This window comes from Populus nigra, chromosome 18 (genome assembly GCF_951802175.1).
Source record: "Populus nigra chromosome 18, ddPopNigr1.1, whole genome shotgun sequence".
NCBI classification, from domain to species: domain Eukaryota; kingdom Viridiplantae; phylum Streptophyta; class Magnoliopsida; order Malpighiales; family Salicaceae; genus Populus; species Populus nigra.
The window spans coordinates 13,717,304-13,735,766 of NC_084869.1; the positions used below are offsets into that span (position 1 = coordinate 13,717,304).

The 18,463-nt window shown below is 33.9% G+C and overlaps 3 protein-coding genes and 1 long non-coding RNA gene across 5 annotated transcripts; 2 read left to right on the forward strand and 2 right to left on the reverse strand.

The window, feature by feature from the left end:
• Positions 1-2,015: 2,015 nt before the first annotated feature.
• Positions 2,016-3,899, reverse strand: LOC133678124 (uncharacterized). Its single transcript, XM_062100329.1, has 3 exons — positions 3,619-3,899; positions 3,311-3,519; positions 2,016-2,558 (listed from the first exon to the last, which is right to left on the reverse strand). Exons 2-3 carry the CDS (start codon positions 3,500-3,502, stop codon positions 2,199-2,201), a joined length of 552 nt encoding a protein of 183 aa, XP_061956313.1. The 5' UTR covers positions 3,503-3,519; positions 3,619-3,899; the 3' UTR covers positions 2,016-2,198.
• Positions 3,900-6,290: 2,391 nt separating this feature from the next.
• LOC133677813 (jacalin-related lectin 19) lies at positions 6,291-7,653 on the reverse strand. The gene is made up of 3 exons (XM_062099937.1): positions 7,498-7,653; positions 7,019-7,246; positions 6,291-6,911 (listed from the first exon to the last, which is right to left on the reverse strand). The coding sequence occupies exons 1-3, from the start codon at positions 7,498-7,500 to the stop codon at positions 6,567-6,569; spliced, it is 576 nt and encodes a 191-aa protein (XP_061955921.1). The 5' UTR covers positions 7,501-7,653; the 3' UTR covers positions 6,291-6,566.
• A 980-nt stretch (positions 7,654-8,633) lies between these two features.
• Positions 8,634-12,321, forward strand: LOC133677814 (uncharacterized). Of its 2 annotated transcripts, none has more exons than XR_009835839.1 (2): positions 8,634-9,023; positions 9,104-12,321. It is a non-coding gene; the product is annotated as an uncharacterized LOC133677814 (long non-coding RNA). The 2 variants fall into 2 exon arrangements; XR_009835840.1 differs by having other exon boundaries at positions 9,107-12,321.
• A 3,067-nt stretch (positions 12,322-15,388) lies between these two features.
• Positions 15,389-17,249, forward strand: LOC133678247 (WD repeat-containing protein RUP2). Its single transcript, XM_062100510.1, has one exon. It carries the CDS (start codon positions 15,658-15,660, stop codon positions 16,831-16,833), a length of 1,176 nt encoding a protein of 391 aa, XP_061956494.1. The 5' UTR covers positions 15,389-15,657; the 3' UTR covers positions 16,834-17,249.
• The last annotated feature ends 1,214 nt before the right edge of the window (positions 17,250-18,463 follow it).

Sequence of the window (18,463 nt, forward strand, 5' to 3'; positions counted from 1 at the left end):
ATAATAATAATAATAATAATAATAATAATAATAAAACCAATTTCAGTTCAAAGTGATCATGAACTATTTTGGGATTTGACCTAAATGATTAAATAATTACAAAAATCAACTTTATTTTCCCTCCCGTGAAACAAAAGAAAGAACCTTATTTTCTTAATGTTGTCCTTTGAATTTTGAATTCATGTGACGGCATAAAGCCAAAAGATGAGTCATGTTCTAATCCATGCAAACTTATTTTAACCATATGATCCATATATGCTTGTTGATGGCAGCAATTTCTTTGATTCTCTTTCTAAAAAAGAAGAAGAAATATTTATCCTTCAATGGTTCATGAATACCGTTGTCAATTATAACTTATTTAGTACTTAAAGCTTTATAAAAGTAGTTTTCAAAATTATATACGTAGTTCCTATAATCTTAAATACGTTTAGAACTCAATCATTTTGTAGGAAATTAAAATGTGTTATTTATTTATTTATTTTCTTAGAATTATAAAAAAATTGACAGATAAAATGAGAAACTCAATTATATATATGTAGTATGCATCTTCATTGCTAGTATTCCCTTAATTCATTTTTTTCATTATATATATATATATATAAAGAGGAAAACATGTCTCTTCCATTAAGGTATTGGGCTGGTAAGCAATGGGTCCAAGCATTTAAAAGCCGAAAACAAAACTTTTTGGCGCTTAGCTGATTTAAGATGGAGCTGGAGTCAATGATGGTTGGCTCCAAGATCTTATTTTCTAGTTTCATTGATTAAGAAGATAGTGCTTTCGTAGACATATTTTACTTTGTTGACCTCTCTTGCATGCCATGAAACTGGATCTTGGGACTCTGTGTTTTCAATTTCAACCTTGAGATATTGTGTTTTTTCATGTTATATATATTTAATTTTTTTGGGCTATTGTGATATGGGAACTTGTTCGAAGCGTCTGTGAAGTATGCGGGAGTCAAATCTCGGGCTAATGTAAGAGAAATCCTTCATCTCGAGTTTTGGGCGTTTGGCACCTCTTCTAAGAAAAGAAAAAAGGGTTTATATATATATATATATATAGACCAAGTTATTTTTATATGTTAATTTTCTATAAAGATGTCACTTCAAATTAGGTTTTTTATTGACTTGGTCTAAATTAAATACCAGATCGATCCATTGGTTAGAATATAATCTTCTCTATCAACTCTTGGTTTCTTTCTCCAACCTTCCTAATGTGATGTTTCCTTCCTTATTTCTCTCCGCATGACTTTATTTGGTATAAATTTCACAAAAGCGGAAAGGAAACTTTAAATTTGAAATCACCAGAGCAGTTTATAGCTGTTTCTGAAATCCTAAAAATTATAATTATAAAATGTAAAAGAAGAAATTAAGGTCCTTAAGCTTAAGGTTATAAATTTTTTCGGCAGAAAAAGTTGTAAAGAAAACTCTGATAATAATAAAAACAGGTCTAATTTGAGGGTCTTCTCAATCTCGAATGGTTAATGCTAGCTAGTCTATTGTAGAACTGAACTTGTAAAACTTTTCGGCTGAATTGGAGCCTAATCCAAGTATTGAATAAAAGTCATAATTATTTTTATCATATTAAGCTTTTGATGTATCCGAGCTTCTTTGCTAACTTTATTTTTATCTATTTGTTCATGAAGGAAACTGCAAAACGTACAATGTAGAGTGTAGACCACAATCAGGCTCGCGTATTTGTGTTTGGGCTTTACAAAGAATGGTTGATGCATGTACAACCTGTGTGTTTCACAGAAGGTAACATCATTGCTATAATAACATAATATAATAAAGGATGAGATTGAGAACAACTGTAAGTGAAGTCCTGAGTAAAATTATAACAAACACTATGGTGGAGTGGATGATATTGATGATGTATTCTTCTGAGGCAAACTAAAACAAGAATCATGGAGGAAAAACTTGAATTCGTCCCTGCAGCAGTTCTGGACTTGCAAACATGCTACGATTTTCAAGTAATGGTTGTGCGATGCAATGCTTCATAGTGTGGAAAACAACAATTTTATAGCAACACTTTCTTCATTGCAATTTTTCAAGGAAGTGTTTCATTGCGCAAGACATGAAATTCTTCAAGACAAGTAAATGAAGAAGCATTCTACAGAATTGGTTGAGTATGGTTCACGTGTCCTTCAAGTTCATCAAGATTTGAAAAATAATCCGCTTCGCAATTACTCTTCTCCCTTTCAACTTGGTGCTTTGCCAGTAACTGTTTGTGCGATCCACCCTAGACCATCGTATAAACCATCCCCTGTGAGGGCACAGCAGGCTTGGATATGCCAATCATGATTCTTGATGCTGTGAAGAGAAAGAGCATCAGCAATCTCAGCTGGTGTCATGGCATCCTTGAGGTCTTGTTTATTTGCAAATACAAGTACAACAGAATGTTGTAAATCATCATGTCCCAGTAGCATGAAGAGTTCATCTTTCATAATGGAGATTCTGTCTCTATCAGTGCTGTCTATCACCACGATGACAGCATGAGTTCCACGATAATATGTTGCCCATGAAGTCCTGAGTCTATCTTGCCCACCAAGATCCCAGACCTGATAACATTAATAGACAAACATGGTTAAGTTTCTAGCATAATTTCACACACAGAAGATTTGCATGATCAAGCAAGCTTCTTTTGCTAAAAAATTCAAACAGAAAATTGTATTAAACTAAAGTTTCCAAATTCTCATGGGATTAAGCAAAAACTAATTCTTGCAGGCATATTGTATAAATAACACTCTAAGAAGATTTGATGGCTCCGCTGTATGGTCCAATAATTAACATGATATGACTGAATAACATTTGATAACTGCATTTCCTTATGTTACATAGTATGAAAGCCAGTACTCAAAATAATTATTTGATAAGAATCGTTTAAGATAACACAAAGTCATAAAACGTGCATGATCAATACAACAGAGCTAGAAATTCAAGAAAAGACCAAGGCAACAACTTACAGGACCTCCTAACTACAATACACATCCGTTGATAGATTTGAACTTGACAGATCCCTTATGAGTAGCATAACTACTAAAAAATAAAACCATCATTCCAAATGGAAAAATACTAAGTAAATTAGGAATACAAAAACTCTCCAGCATCAAAGTTTAATTCCAAACACACATTATCCGGTTCCTACTTGTACTTGCCATCAAATATCAAATCCAAAAAGCAAAGCCCAGAAACTCCACAACCCAATAGTCTAAAACACCCCACTTATCAAACAACACACAATCCCTTATATTATAGCAAAAAAAAACTATGATCAATCAAACTAAATGCAAGGTAAGTTACGAGAAAGCACCTCAAATCGAATGTTCTTGTAAACAAGCTCTTCAACATTACTACCAACTGTAGGGTGTGTCGTCACAACCTCACCTAAATGCAATTTGTAAAGCGTAGTTGTCTTTCCAGCATTATCTAACCCAACTACCACAATCTTGTACTCATTTGCCGGAAACAACATGAACCAAAACCTTGATACGAACGCCCCCATCTTCCCTTCTCAATACCCTAATCACAGCCCCAAAAAATAAAAACTTTTTCAATTTAATCAAAATCCCAACAACCAAATAAAAAGAAAAATTTAACAAAAAAAGAATTTGATTAAACCTTGATTGACGGTGGTGATGGTTGCAGTTCGATCAAGCTGATTGAATCAGAAATCCGGTCTTCAGATGAGTCTAAGTTAGTAAAAAATCGGAAATTGAAGCCCTAAAATAGGAATTGAGAGAGAGAGGGCAATCAAAACCCTAGGAATTGGGAATTGGGAATTGGAAAGCAGAAGAAGAGACACCTTGCAGGAGGAAGCTTGCTTTTGTGGCGTCGACTATAGAAGCTGCGAAGACATACATAGGGGAGGGGGGAGAGAGGGGGACGACGTAAAACGATGGAGTTTTGGAGAGAGAGCCACGCACGAATCTTCAAGAAAAATTAAAATTGAAAAATAATTTTTAAAAAATAATTTTTATTAATGAAAAATATTTTTTGAATAATAAAAAATATCTTTTAAAAAATTTAACATGGTTTCAGGAAAAAGTTTTCTTTTATTTTATATGGAAAAAACTTTTTAAAAATTATGAAAATTTTTAAAATATTATATTATTTGCTGATTATATTAAATTTGATTCTCAAATTTTTGATTGATATATATATTTTATTTTGAATATTTATTTTTTAATTTAATCCTTTAGAATTTAATTTTTATATTAATTTTAGTTATCATTTTTATAATTATTATTTACCTTTTCCTTATCATTTTTTAATTGAAATTTTTTATATATCAAATTTGATCCTTATTCTTTTGATTGTTACTTATTTTATTTGAAATAATTTATGAAATGTTAATTATTATTATTTTAATTTTTTCATCTTTCAATTTTTTTTAAAATTTGATCTCTATTATTTTAATTATTATTTATTTATTTGAGATAATTTATGAAATTATATTTTTTTTTTAATTTTATTCTCATTCAACTTTTTAATTTGTGAGATTTATTCCTTATTATTTTAATAAACTTGAAAAAAATAAAACATTAATAAGTTATTTTTCAGCTTATTTTTCATGATATGACCAAACATTAGAAAGTATTTTCCAACTTATTTTCCATTACACTACCAAACATCAAAAAATAATTTACTTTTCTGAAATTCACTTTTAAAAAAAAAATTACTTTTCAGCAAACAAATAGCCTAAGATGCCTTAAATATTTTTCTATTAAAACATCATACAATTTATAGTTAAAATTTTTAAAAAAAATTTAAAATATTACCAATATCTAAATATTTTTATTTTGCACTCAAAAGAAATTTTACTGTGACTTGCGGGGTGGCGTGTAACAATGAGCTAGCTAGAAGGTGATTCCATGCTAAGCCATAGTACGTGGCCACATCCAAATCTAGCAAACTCCCTGTTCCAGCCCACCAAGCTCTAAAAATTCAACTCTTGACGTTCGATAGAAATCAAGAGTCCATTACCTGTTGTAAATAATAAGATAATTTCAAAAAAAAATTTATCTCACCTAATTTTTTTTTTATTTTTTATGAATATAAAATATATATAGTTTTTTATTACATAAATAAAATATTCTTCTAGTATTTATATTATAAACTTTCATAAAAAATAACAACCAACAAAAAAATAATAATAAATTTAAACAATATAAATTTGAGTAAGTTAGAAATAAAACCTCTAATTCTCCTTCTAGCAAGAGACAATGCCTATACTTTCTAAACATTGTTTTTTACTTTTAAAATAAAGTCATAAATTTTACATACTTAGAATTAATTATTTTAAAACTTTTTTTAACATCTACAACTCTTTAATTATTTTACAACTCTTTTATTTTTTAAATTATTATAACAACTCTTTAATTTTCTAATTTATTTCTTGACTAGCTGCTACAAGCTAGCAACCCATATGTATCACGCACTCTTATAAGGGTATCAAAAACCATTGTATTTTGATAAGAGTATCAAAAACCATTGTATTTTCTATTTTCTTGTGGTTTGCAAAACTTGATAATATTTTATTTTGCTCTTGATCTAGTTGTTTTTATGATTCTTGTTTTAGAGGAAAAACTTGTTAAATTCTAGAAGATAACCTTATATTGAAAAAATGCCCTTAAAAATAATATTTATAAACGCCTCAAATTTATTTTATTTATGTTCTTTTGTGTATTTTCTTACAACATAACTGATGATATTGAATAACATTGGTCCTATGAAACTAGTTAAACATTAAATCACTTGTCGGTATATAATAATAGGTTCCTCCTTAGCTTTGATCGACAGTTTTTTTTTTTAAAAAAAAAAGGAAAAAGGGAACATTCAGGACAAATTTTTAGGATTAAAATAGATAAGCTGTCGTTGACAATGGTTAGGGGTGTCATCCTCCCGAACTATAAGGTTATTCAATCGTTGCCATAGCCAATATTTTTAGGAGAACCAAACACTGCAAGGCATATTGAAAAAAAAAAAACAACGAAGAAAACAAGGACAAATTTGAAGTCGAGTTGGGTTCTTTCACGATATCCTGAATTTGTATTTTTATTATTGAATTATAATTTTAATTTGTTTCGCCCCTCTGGTTTATAGTTTCTTAAATTGGTAAAAAAACAAAAAAAAACAGCTTTGCAAGATTAAAAAAAAATCAAAATCCTAAATAGAAAAGTAAACAAAATATAAAATCTGAAATTAAGCACAAAACTCAAAAATAAAAAAAAATAATAAACTTAAATAACATCTTTGAGATCTAATACAAAAATCTGAGCCCAGTCAAACAATTTGTTATGTAGAAAAGTTATGGTGTTTATATCAAGCTATTCTTCTGGTACAACCAAACATTTTCTTCGGCGTAGCTCTAACAATGTTTCTGCTAAACTTTCTGGATGATCCATCTGAGGCATGTATCCTCCTTATTCAATAATAATCATAATAATATAAGAAGAAGAACAACAACGTTCGATTACTGTTTAAGAACAATTCTAATTAACATGAGCAAATAATATTAGAACACGAGGTTTGACTAAAATAGCCCACACAAAGCTTGGTCACCACCTTCAGTAGGTTCTTTCAGCATCCTTGGAGGCAGAGGACTTTGAAACCGTACTGGTGAGCCTTTGAAGCTTTTGTTGAAATTTTTTGAGAACTTTGGTGGATTGAATACGAGATAAACGAAACCCAATGGCATCAAGATACCATCCACCTCTACCCTTAAAGCCCACAATCGATGCTCCGTCCATTGAAAGTGTAAATGGCGTTCCTTCTTCAACTCCAAATGGTCCAAATGTTCTTTTGTTGCTGCTGAATGATAATGATCGAATCACAGGACTGCCACCATAGACTACTGGGCAGTAATGGCCACTCACACTGGTTAAGTACTCCTCCGGATATTGCAACTTAATCTGAAACGCAAGAACAGCAAAAGGTAATGGTTAGCAGTCAGAAAACAAGAAACTTGACGCTGTCAGGTGGTTGGCAGTGACAAGAGAGTGAGAATATTGGAGCTAACCTCAGCTGTTCTACTGCCTCCAACACCTCCATGGTTTTCTGCTGTGATAGGCTTGCCATTCTTGTCATACACAACCTGGATCGAGTCGATGCATTGATCATAAACAATTGTGATTTCTCTTACTCCATGGTAGATCCCATCATCCCAGCTATTCCCTCCATTCCCTCCCCATGGTCCAACTAATATGGTACTCTTCTTTCTCGCAGCTGATTGTTCCTTCCCATTTTCCTACAGAAGTTCCATGCCAAAACTTGTATGCTCATAAAACAAACCCCCTCTAACTGTCACTGTTATTTTATAATAATAATTTGCATTTAATAAAAAACAAAAGAAAGAAAGGAAAAATGGCTCATGGTTGCTGATGCAAGAAGGGACCAAAATGAAATCAAAACTCAAAACCCGTCATTAGAGAGATAGATTCGAAACATAAAGTTATACCAAGTTACCTATTAAGCTGCTATAAGGTTGTGATTTCATACCATATGAGATGATAAAAGATGGAGGAGACGAGCAGAGATCGTTGCTGAACAGAGAGGAACAGAAGCAAAGACAAGCTATGAGAGAAGGACTATGGTTTATGATTTTAAAATAAAGAAAAAGTATTGCTAATATAGAGAATTATACGCAGCATCAGATTCAGATTCTATCTCTAGCACTACCTCAGAATTTAGCTTTAGCTTTCTTTACTACTTCTTGCCAAAAAAACATTGTCAAGATGATACGGTTATTCTCTGCCCTTTCCTCAACTCCTGTTCATGCTTTTTGCTCTATCCGCTCTGTTAATTTTCTAGCTTTCCTGCTAAACACGCTGATAATACTTGTACAGACATAATCTTTTTCATCATTGAAATATACTAACTAATTTCAATCAACAAAAGAATCCTTGGTGGCAAGGAACAAAGACGCAGGTGGCTAGCTTCACTTGCACAAAAGTCATGCTTTCCGGTTGGCTGAACCAATGCGATGCGATATTGACGGCTAAAAAGAGAGAACAAGATTCGCACGAGGCAATTTTCTGCGGATGGCAATTTTACAGAATGTCTACATTAAAATTACTCAACCTCCATGTTATTCTGATGCCACGGAACCTAAAGACAACAATAATAAAAAAGATCACATTTTTTTTATGAGCAATTGGAGTTCTAGATATTAACCTCAAATTCACAAATTTATTCCTCCACAATAATAATAATAATAATAGAGTCTGTGTCGTTAGTAAATTTACAAAATTTTAAATAAACCAGAAACTCTATCTCAAATATAAAAAAGTAAAAATCTAAAATTATATAAAAAAATATAAAATCCAAAATAATAAGAAAAATCACAAAAATTACTGAAATCAAGGAGATCTCAATGAGATTTTTTATATCTAAAATCCAACGGTATGCAAAGCGACATAGTTGCATTTACAGGGAAAAAATTCTCTAAAAAATCCTCTAAAAAATTAAAGTTTGATCCAGCGGTCAGATAAAAAATTATAACCCTTTTGACCTATTATTCTAATCTAGCATGATTACATCTTCTCCCAGGATTAGACCTGTATCACTGTTCAATAAATATAGCCATTTACATCATTTTTCTAGAATAAATTCCGATCTAATCAACCCATTATCGCAGAACAACTACATCTTGATTCTAGTACAGGACAGATTCCTCGCTTTGATAGACAAGAAAAATACCGTGTCAATGGCTATGAGAGCTTACAAAGTTTCTCAAAAGATAATACATCAACCTCAACAATTTGTGAAAATATAGAACAGAATCCACTATCAGTGGTGACCATGTGTAACCAAAAAATGGTAATTATTATACCCATATAGCCACTGCAATTCTAATTTTATAAAATATCTTCAAATTGTTCATTCTCATAACTAAATCATGGCAGTCTGGCATAAATTTTGATTTGTAACCATTCCTGCTCACCAATCTTGTTTACAAGCCTTCCCAATTCAATCGAAAGGAGCTAATCTGGTTCAACGGATGATAAATGGATGACCTCAACCAGGTAATATCAGTAAGATTCTCAATGTTAACATTGTCAAAAACTGCCGCCAACACTTGTTACTTGATGTGTTGTATTTACAGCAGATTGGCTCTTCTCCTCCGTCCACCATCTTCTTAAATACTTTCTGCAGTTCAAGTAAAACAACATACGTCTTTCCTGGGGGTTGATTGTCTCCGATTTTTCTGTTAGATTTTCAGTTGCCCAATATCTTCAGAACCCTCTGTGCCTCCAAAGTTGATTCAGTTTTGATATCCCCATTTCGACACGTAACTTTTCCGGTGACCAAGTGATCCCTGTGATGGACAACCGTCTCATTCTCCCAGGATTCTATAGGTTTATACTTCTTACTATTATGAAACTTCAGAATCTAAGAATTGTTCTATGTTCACGCTGCTATCCACTGCCCCATTATTTCTGCCAGCCTTGAAAACACTCCACCGTTTTTTCTCTCTTCTTTGGTGAAAGAAGCACGGACTTCATAGAAGACTATTGCAGGTTTGATTAGTATTGTTGCCACTTGATGGCTTTGCCATTCTAAGTTAATTTTTACAAACGCACGTTTTTATTCTGTCTATCACACAGTGGCTTCAATAGTGTTCATGAAATTTTATATAAATGTTCATGTCAAATGAAGATAAAACGGAACTCCTTGAAGGGAGAGGAGCTTGTGAATTGTGATGAACATATAGAAGATTAAGGTAGATCAGCACCCGCTGGCCACCACTTCAGGTCCAAAGCTTTTTCCAAGCCCTCCTCTCTCGATCTGGATTTTGAAGATTCTGCTGATGTTATACGCTCACATTTCCCCTTTAGCCCCTCGAATTTTCCTTTTAATGCCTCAAATCTGCTTGTTAATTCCTCCATTTCTTTTGAAATATCTGTCATTTTGAAATTGATATGGAAACTTTAATCAATGCTATCACAATCACCAAGAACTAAATACAGGAAAAAGTAATTTCTGGAACACATAAACTAATTTGAACATGCTACTGAGATCACACATTTAATCTCAGCAATACAGGGACATATTGCTATGCAACCATAAGACGGAGCCGAGCATGATTTTCTGCAGGCAGAACTGTTAACTTGCTCATTCTCACTGCTTTGCTCCTTCAATGTTGATGGATGCCTGTGGCGGAAATGGTAGAATTGTTGTTGACCCTCAGATTTCCGGGCTAGTTACAGAGCCAAATTAAATACACTTCTCGAACTTGCAATTTCTGCTGCTGTGATCTAAGCTTAAGAAGTCTAACCCCCTATGTAGGAAGCAGAATCAAGGAGGAGTTGAGGAGAAGAAAGGAGAATGATATATTAGCTATAGGTTGCATTGTGATTTTAATTTTCTCTTGAAAGCTGAAACTGATCTCTTCAATATGCACTTTCTAACAAGTTTATCAGCAGAAGCTATTCAAGCCATGGGAGTAATTCCACTATAGAAACCGACAGAATGCTGTCAGATATCATCAACAAAAAACTTAAAGGTTCGCTGATTTCATTCAAGAACAAAACACATAAATGTTTAATATCACTTTGTTCGCGAAGTGGTGGAAAATGAAAATGTGGATTTTCAAAAGGTTCACGCAAAGGAAAACCCAGCAGATGCTTTGACTAAACCGGTCAACACTAATAAGTATATATGGTGTAGATCCTCTTGTGGCCTAGCAGAAATGTAAGCAGCATGAAGATGACAAGTATAGAAATGATAGAAAAAGAATCACAGATAATCAAGTGTGAAGACTTGATTAAATCATCAAAGTCTTCAAGTGAGAGAATGTAAAGCCATTTAATTAGTTGGCATAATTGATGGGATTTGAGTGGGAGATGAGTTGTAATTGGTGGAGTATGAGTGGAGGATGAGTTGTTAGGCATATATTCTTCCTAAATTTATGACCATTATACTCTCATTCTTGCCTATAAATAGGCAATGCATTGAAGCCTATATGCACACCAAGATAGAGAAGAGAAGAGGAGAGTGAAGAGAGAGTAATCCCATAAAATTGTGAGGTATTTGTGAGAGAGTAAGTGAGGTGTTTTTTTCCTAATAATAGAGAGATTCTTAGTTGTTCTCCTATTATTTGAGAGAGGTTGTAATTCCTACATTACTTAGTAAAATCCTTCTATATTTGCCTGTGGATGTAGCCCAATTGGGTGAACCATGTAAATTCTTATGTGTCTCATTTTTCATTTTATTTTATTTCTTGGTTTTTATCTTATCGGGTTTACATGCCCAATATACTAACAGGAGAGTCACATGGAGTGTCACAGGTCTTACAGTCAACTTTTGTACCTACTTTCTCAAGGAAAAGTAGAAGGAAACGGTGGCCCTTGTAAGAAACTGTGGGTCTTAGCAGAGCGCATTCGCTGTGCATCGTAAAACAAAATTTCCGATAACAGTAGCTAAAACGTGTGAGGATTTTGCAACACACATCGCATGCGGCCACTCGAGTTCACATAGCTGGGTTAGTAAGGTTAGAGGATGGCTTGGGTGAAAGTTGTGTTGAATTTCCCGTGGAAGCTCAAAGCATGATTTGTCAAGAATAAAACTACATTTGCTGCAATCATATGCTGGACCTGAACAGCATCTCCCGCAGGTTGAGCAAGAAATTTCATCCTCGTCTTTTATCTCAGTGAGTGTTAATGGATGCCCATGAGTAAAATGGCAAAACTGCTCTCCACTTTGAGCTTTTACGGTTGGTAGCAGAGCACATTCTATATCCATGGCGAAATTACACCATTTACAGTAAAAGTAGAAGCTCTGCAGGATAGCTCTGTCACAAGCTCCACAATTAAAACAATTTGGCTGAATGCAAAGGGTAAGAGGGCATGGGTGAAAGAAGAGTCGGATTTGCAATGGCAAATCAAAACAAGATTAGTGGAGAAGAATTTGACAGGTGACGCAACCATAAGTCCGAGCTGAACAGAGTTTTCCGCATGCAGAGCAGTTGACTTGACCGTACTCTTCGTTTTGCTAGCTAAATTCCACTGCATGCCTGTGGCTGAAATGTCTATAGCGCTTTTGACCCTCAAATTTTTCTGTGAGTGATACAGTTTCAACATCCATATTAAACTTGCGATTTTGGCATTTGTAACATAAATCGACAATGTAGTGATCTAAAATTTGAGTGCTGAGGGTTAGGAGGCATGGGTGACAAGGGTGTTGAACCTCTTGTGGGAACTCCAATTGCAACGTTTGCACGTATATGTTGGACCTATGCAATTAGTCTGGCATGCAGCACAAATATATGTAAAAACTTTTTTATCTAATAAAACTGTTTCCAGTGGATGGAAGTGACTGAAATGATGAAGTTCTTCCCTGGTCGGTTCATAAAGGGCACAAAAACTATCCAATTTGAGATTGCAACACTGACATCTGAATAAAAAGTTGTCTGCAAATATACTACAACAGGCATTGCATGTAAATCCATTTTCATGGCATTCTGAGGTGACTGGAAAAAAGAAGAAAAAAAGACATAGCAGAATGTGACTCCTCATGACAAGCATCAATCCATGGACTTCAGACCATCTTTAGTTCGTGGATTCAAAAGGCTTTCAAGCCTACGGAATAGCTAGTTCTCAAATCGAAAAATAGTTTATGAGCAAATATTTTCTTTCTTACAAAATTAATAGCCAAGACTTCTCCTTTGATGATTACCTACCAAGATTTTGTAAGTTTTAATTTCCTTTATCACAACATTTAATCTCGTTATCTTCCAATAAAGGCATTTTAGAAATTCAATATTTCATCTATCATCTGCTTTAAATACATAATGCGCTGGGGTTGTTGTCTGCCACTTTGATTCTTTTTCGAGAAGAGATTCCCACCAAGTATTGTCGGCTATTTGCTTTGAAGATAATATTGACAGCTGGAAGGATAAGTTTTTGTCATCTGTAATGATGTTATCTCCTTCTTCAAGAATGCTGGCATGTAGAGTATTCAATTCCGTAGCAGTCATCTTCATTTTGTGGTGTGAAGCTTGCTGTTTCATCATAATCAGGATTTATCGATCCCATGTAAGGATGTGAGTTTATTGACTATTTGAGCCATTTCTGTAGGAGACGAACATCATGCCAATTGTGATAATAGTTGAGTTTTTTGCGCTAAAAATATTACTGTTCTTCTTAGAGAGCCATTCTTGAACTGTTTGAGGACAACACAGGGTGATGTTGAACCTGTCCCGCCATTTGATCTTAATTCTTCTACATAGTTGTTAAGGATGGTATGGTCGTCCAGGTTGAGTGATGAAGTAATCCCAGGCTAATATCCATGCAATTTTAAAAGAGTGCGCAAACATTAAAGAAGGTTCATAAAGGAGGTTTTGAGTTTTTGACATGAATAGATCAAAGCCTTGTTTTGCTGATGTTGGAAAAGTTTTCCCATCTAAACCAAAATGTAATTGCCACCAATGTAAAAACCAGTGTGGAAAATGTTTCGGACAATTTTTGTCAAAGAAGAAAAACCATGAATGGGATGAATTCTCAAGGAACAGAGTATTATACCAGCTTGTTTGTAATCTTGGTATGAGAATGTATGTGGGAAAAAAGTTTTGAGAAAAGTGTTTTTCTGTGAAAAGGTTTTGATTCCACTCAGATTCCAAACAGCTCTTAGTAGAATTCTGCATCCTGAATAGTCTATCTTGTTCTGGTCATTTCTGTCTGGGATATATATGAGTTGCTTCAATTGAATCTGCAGTGTCTATTAGAATAAACTCATAGAATTGTCTGGTTTTTGTTAGGGTTTCTGGTAAGACTGTTTTCGAAGTTTCTGTAAGGGTTATTGAGAGGTACGTACCAGATTGCTATATCATCTGGTTGATTTTGTGAGGCTGCTTGAACTCCCTTGGAGAAGGTGTGAATTTGTGTTCTAATGGGAGTGCCCGTCGCTGGCTTTTCTTGGCTGCAATCTCATTTAATATTTATTATTTTAAGACTTAATTATTTGTTGTTTCATGTTTTAAAAGTATATTTTAAAAAAATTAAATTTTTATTTTATTTTTTTCTTTACTTCAAATTAAATTTTTGTTGATGTTTTCAAATCATTAATATAAAAAATAATTAAAAAAAAATTAAAAAAAAGTTATTTTAGATATAGTAGGTAACATATTAAATTATTATTTTTTATATAAAAAAAATGAATGGTTTTTATTTTAAAGTACAAAAGTATAATCACCATATTGTCAAATATGCATTAAATCCTTTTCAAATCTAGAATCATCAACAAATCACATTAATTACTAGGAAGTTGACAATAAGTTTTCGTTCATATATAAGTTGGGAAAAGTTGAGACACACAAAAGGTTTGGCTGAGACCACGTAGGTGAAGGGACATGAGACAGCCTGCATCCACTCATGCATTGTTTCATAAAATTGAGGTGCATAGGCGACCAGCGATTCTCTTAGTTTCCCCCACAACCCACTTGAACAAATATTGAATGACCGTACAAAGGGTCCCCATGGAATAATATTGTAAGCCTTTGAAAGCTTTATTTTTCGATTATATATCTTAAAGAAGAAACCCATCTCGTGTAGATCGATGAAGAAGTTATGGTAGGAATACGAGCAACGATCGATGACACAAATCCATCCCATTAATCAGAGTCTTTAATTACAAGGAAATTCACTGTTCTCGCTTTAGCAAAATTGCAGATTAATTAATAAATTAATTCAGTCTTAAATATTAATCTCGCCTCCTTAATTTCAAGGCATGCGTGCTAGTTAGTTTTTGATGCTGTGCTAGCTCTTACTTTATTTATTGTTTGAGCTCAGCACCAAGCTTGGACAATGTTATTGGAAGCTTAATTTGAAGGAATGATTTTCTTGTTTTTACCATAATGAGAGGCGCAAGCCATCCTGTGCTGTCATGAAACCAAGCACACATTGAATTGAAGATTCTTTGTGTGTGTGTGTGTGTGTATATATTAATTAATTTGGTAATAAAAACAAGTACAAGCAACTCAATTTTGTGAGGTTCACATTGCGCCTCCTCACATGAATGAAAATATATATACAGAATTGTACTTCTCAAGGTTTTTTTTATACAATTATCTAATATTTGTGTTAATAACCAACCATCATGATAATATCTTGATGTATTAATTATTTAATGTTCTATTTGACTTGTTTTTCTTTTATTTTAGGAGTTCGAATAGATTTTTTATCAACTTAATTTGGGGTATTAAAATTAAGTATCTTCTTAATTGAAGTTAATATCTAATTTTAATTTTACTCGTGGAGAAAGGTGGTAGATATGGATGTATTAATTAAAGAAGAGAGAATCCCCTATAGAGCCAATATATACAAGCTTTTAATGGGATATCTTAATGGTGTAATTAAAGTCCATTAAAATCTCTCAAGTCTCAACCATAAACCATTGTCGAAACCCTTTCCTCTGAAGAAATACAATGTACGTGTAATCCTAAACAAGACACGTAGTTCCCTACATGACATTGCTGTGGTTCTTGGCAACAGTGATCGTATTATACGAGAAGATATGAGAGAAGGAGGAATAATGAAGGAAAGATGTATATCAAAGGCCACCCTATTTAATTATCCATGGAGCTAGCCTTTCATTGGTCCAAATTAGCCAAAGACAAAAGCTCCAAATATACATCAACTAGCTGTGTATCTTGAATGGGAAATGAAAAACCTCTCCACTAAATTCCATCCGCATAGTCACCACCACACACAAGAATCTCAAAACCAAGAAAAAGAAGCCATAGGGGAAGAACAAGAACAACAACAAGAAAAAGCTAGGTGTGAATGGGATTTCAGTCTCACAACAATTGTTTCATCCGGCAACAACAACATCACTAGTAGTACTCCAGCCATATCGGATGCTCTAGGGGTGATCGAATTCGACCAGACGAGCAGCATCATTGCCACAGGTGGAATAGCAAGAAAGATAAGAATTTACAACTTCAAGTCTTTGTTTGCACATGAAAATACTAGCCAAAATGCGCACGAAATTATTTGCTTAGACCATGCTAGGGCTTGTGACTATTATATTTGTACCCCAGCTAAGCTTAGTAGCATCCGATGGAAACCCAGGTCGGACGGGCGGGTTCTAGGGTCTGGAGACTACGACGGGGTGGTGATGGAATATAATCTTGAGAGGAGAATACCAATCTTCGAACGAGATGAACATGGCGGGCGAAGGGTTTGGAGTGTGGACTACTCACATTGGGATCCGGTTTTGGGTGCATCCGGGTCGGATGATGGAACCATGCAAATGTGGGACACACGTTGCGAGAGTGGGGAAGGCGTGGCTACTGTTCAGCCTGGTGTGGGTCGCAGTGCCGTGTGTTGCGTGGAGTTCAATCCATTTGGTGGACCAATAGTAGCCGTCGGATGCGCTGACAGAAGGGTATACGGGTACGACATTCGAATGACGGTTGACCCGGTATTTGTTCTTGATGGGCATAGGAAGACCGTGACGTACATTAAATTTCTCGATAATGTTACATTGGTGTCTGCTAGCATTGATGGATGCTTGAAGCTATGGGATTCGGATAATTCAAGCGTAATCCGGTCATACAAGGGGCACGTCAACAGCCGGAGCTTCATCGGATTGTCAGTGTGGAGGAATGGAGGCTTATTAGGGTGTGGGTCAGAAAACAATAAGGTTTTTGTGTATGACAGAAGATGGGGCGAGCCAATATGGGTTCACGAGTCTAACCCAGTGGGTAGGGATGGGTGTGGCGGCGGGTTCGTTAGCAGTGTGTGCTGGAGGCAAGTGGAGGAAGACCAGTGCACGCTCGTGGCAGGAGGATCAGATGGGGACTTGCAAGTTTTTCAAGGCAGAAGGAAGTCATAGCTAGCTAGACGTCAAGAAGAGTTCTTCTGGTACTGATCTTTGTCTACTGATCATTAGACATTTGGTTAGAGAATTAACTTTCATAGAATTAAAACAGTATTTCTGTCGAGTTTTGATCAATGTTTTGCCGATGATCCTATGATACATCATCAATCGAGTTTAATTTGTACTGAGTCAAGCGATGATACATGGTGCCTCGAGATAGGAGAGAAGGAAGAAGATAAGCATTCAAATATTTAGAAATGTTCTCTCTTGAATTGCGGTTAGACGTGCATGGATAATGTCCTGCCATTAGAGATACTTGTGTCGACAAGGACAGACACACTTCTTCTCATTGGTGATCAGTACTGTCCCATGTTTTTAATCCAAGGTGAAAAAAAAAGTACATTTCAAGCAATAAAAGATAGGTTCAAATATTGATAATGTCCTGCCAATATATATATATATAAACAAATTAAAAAGTTTATACACGTGTAATCAAATAAACTAAAAATTATATCTGCTAATAGATAAATAAAATTATTAATAACACTTACAAACAAAACTTGAAAAATAAATAAACATATATAAATCAAAATATTTAATCTTTAAAAATATAACATTTTCCTTATCATGTTTGTTAATTAATCAAACGATAATAGAAATAGACAAATATATATTAAATTGATTGGATAAAATAAAAAATAATAATAACATGGATAGTTACATAAATTAAAAAAATCATTTGAAAATAAATATTTATTATTTTTAAAAACATAGTTTATCTATACAAAAAATAAAAAAAAATAAAAATCATCAATAAATCAAAAAAATTCTCTCACAATCAAACACATAACCAAAAAATTATTATTACTTAAAAGAGACTTTCTAAATAAAATAAAAGAGAAAAGAGGTATTAATGTAAATGTAATTAAGTTTATTTTTTTAAAACAAAACATCAATTAAAATTAAAAAGGTCAAGGAAAAAAAGGGTCAGACGCTACTAGGTTTGACAAGTCAGGCTAGCTCACCTGGCCCATTTCACCAGGACCCACGTGCGGGCCCCTTGTTTTTTAATTTGCACCATATCATTTGCTCCTTTTTTAAAATAAAAAAATAGACGACGCATCACTTATTTTACCCAGATTTCTGTCACTATAGTGGCCGAAAAATCGGAACCTATGTTCTTTTAACCTAAATATATATTGAGTTTTTTTTATAAAAAAAAAAGCATTAATTGAAATAAAAAAATAAGGGAAAAAAGGTTTAGATGCTGCTAAACCTGGCCCATTTCACCAGCCCCCATGTTACTAAGCCTTTTTTTTAATCTGTGCTTGGGGTGAACGACATGTTATCCGTTTCTTTTTAAAAATAAAAAATAGTCTACATGTTGCCTGTTTTTCCCAGATTCTGACCACTGTAGTGTCAAGAAAATCAAGGTTTATGTTCTTGAGATCCAAAAACCTAATTTTCTAACTTGTTTTTGACTCAAAACATCTATAAAACACCTTAGAAACCTCGACAAATCTATAAATTACCTAAAAACCCAAAAAACAGCTTAAAAATCGAACTCAACCCGAAACAAAAAATAAACTTGAGTTCATATATATTTTTTCACGTACTTTTAAGGTACAAAAATATCTAATACAAA

Bases quoted from the DNA above. Each gene is read 5' to 3' on its own strand.
- LOC133678124 (XM_062100329.1), bottom strand. From the start codon at position 3,502: ATGGGGGCGTTCGTATCAAGGTTTTGGTTCATGTTGTTTCCGGCAAAT. The intron at 2,559-3,310 runs GTGCTTTCTCGT...TAATGTTATCAG, and splicing joins ACAAGAACATTCGATTTGAG to GTCTGGGATCTTGGTGGGCA.
- LOC133677813 (XM_062099937.1), bottom strand. The intron at 6,912-7,018 runs GTTAGCTCCAAT...CTTGCGTTTCAG, and splicing joins GAGGCAGTAGAACAGCTGAG to ATTAAGTTGCAATATCCGGA.
- LOC133678247 (XM_062100510.1), top strand. From the start codon at position 15,658: ATGAAAAACCTCTCCACTAAATTCCATCCGCATAGTCACCACCACACA.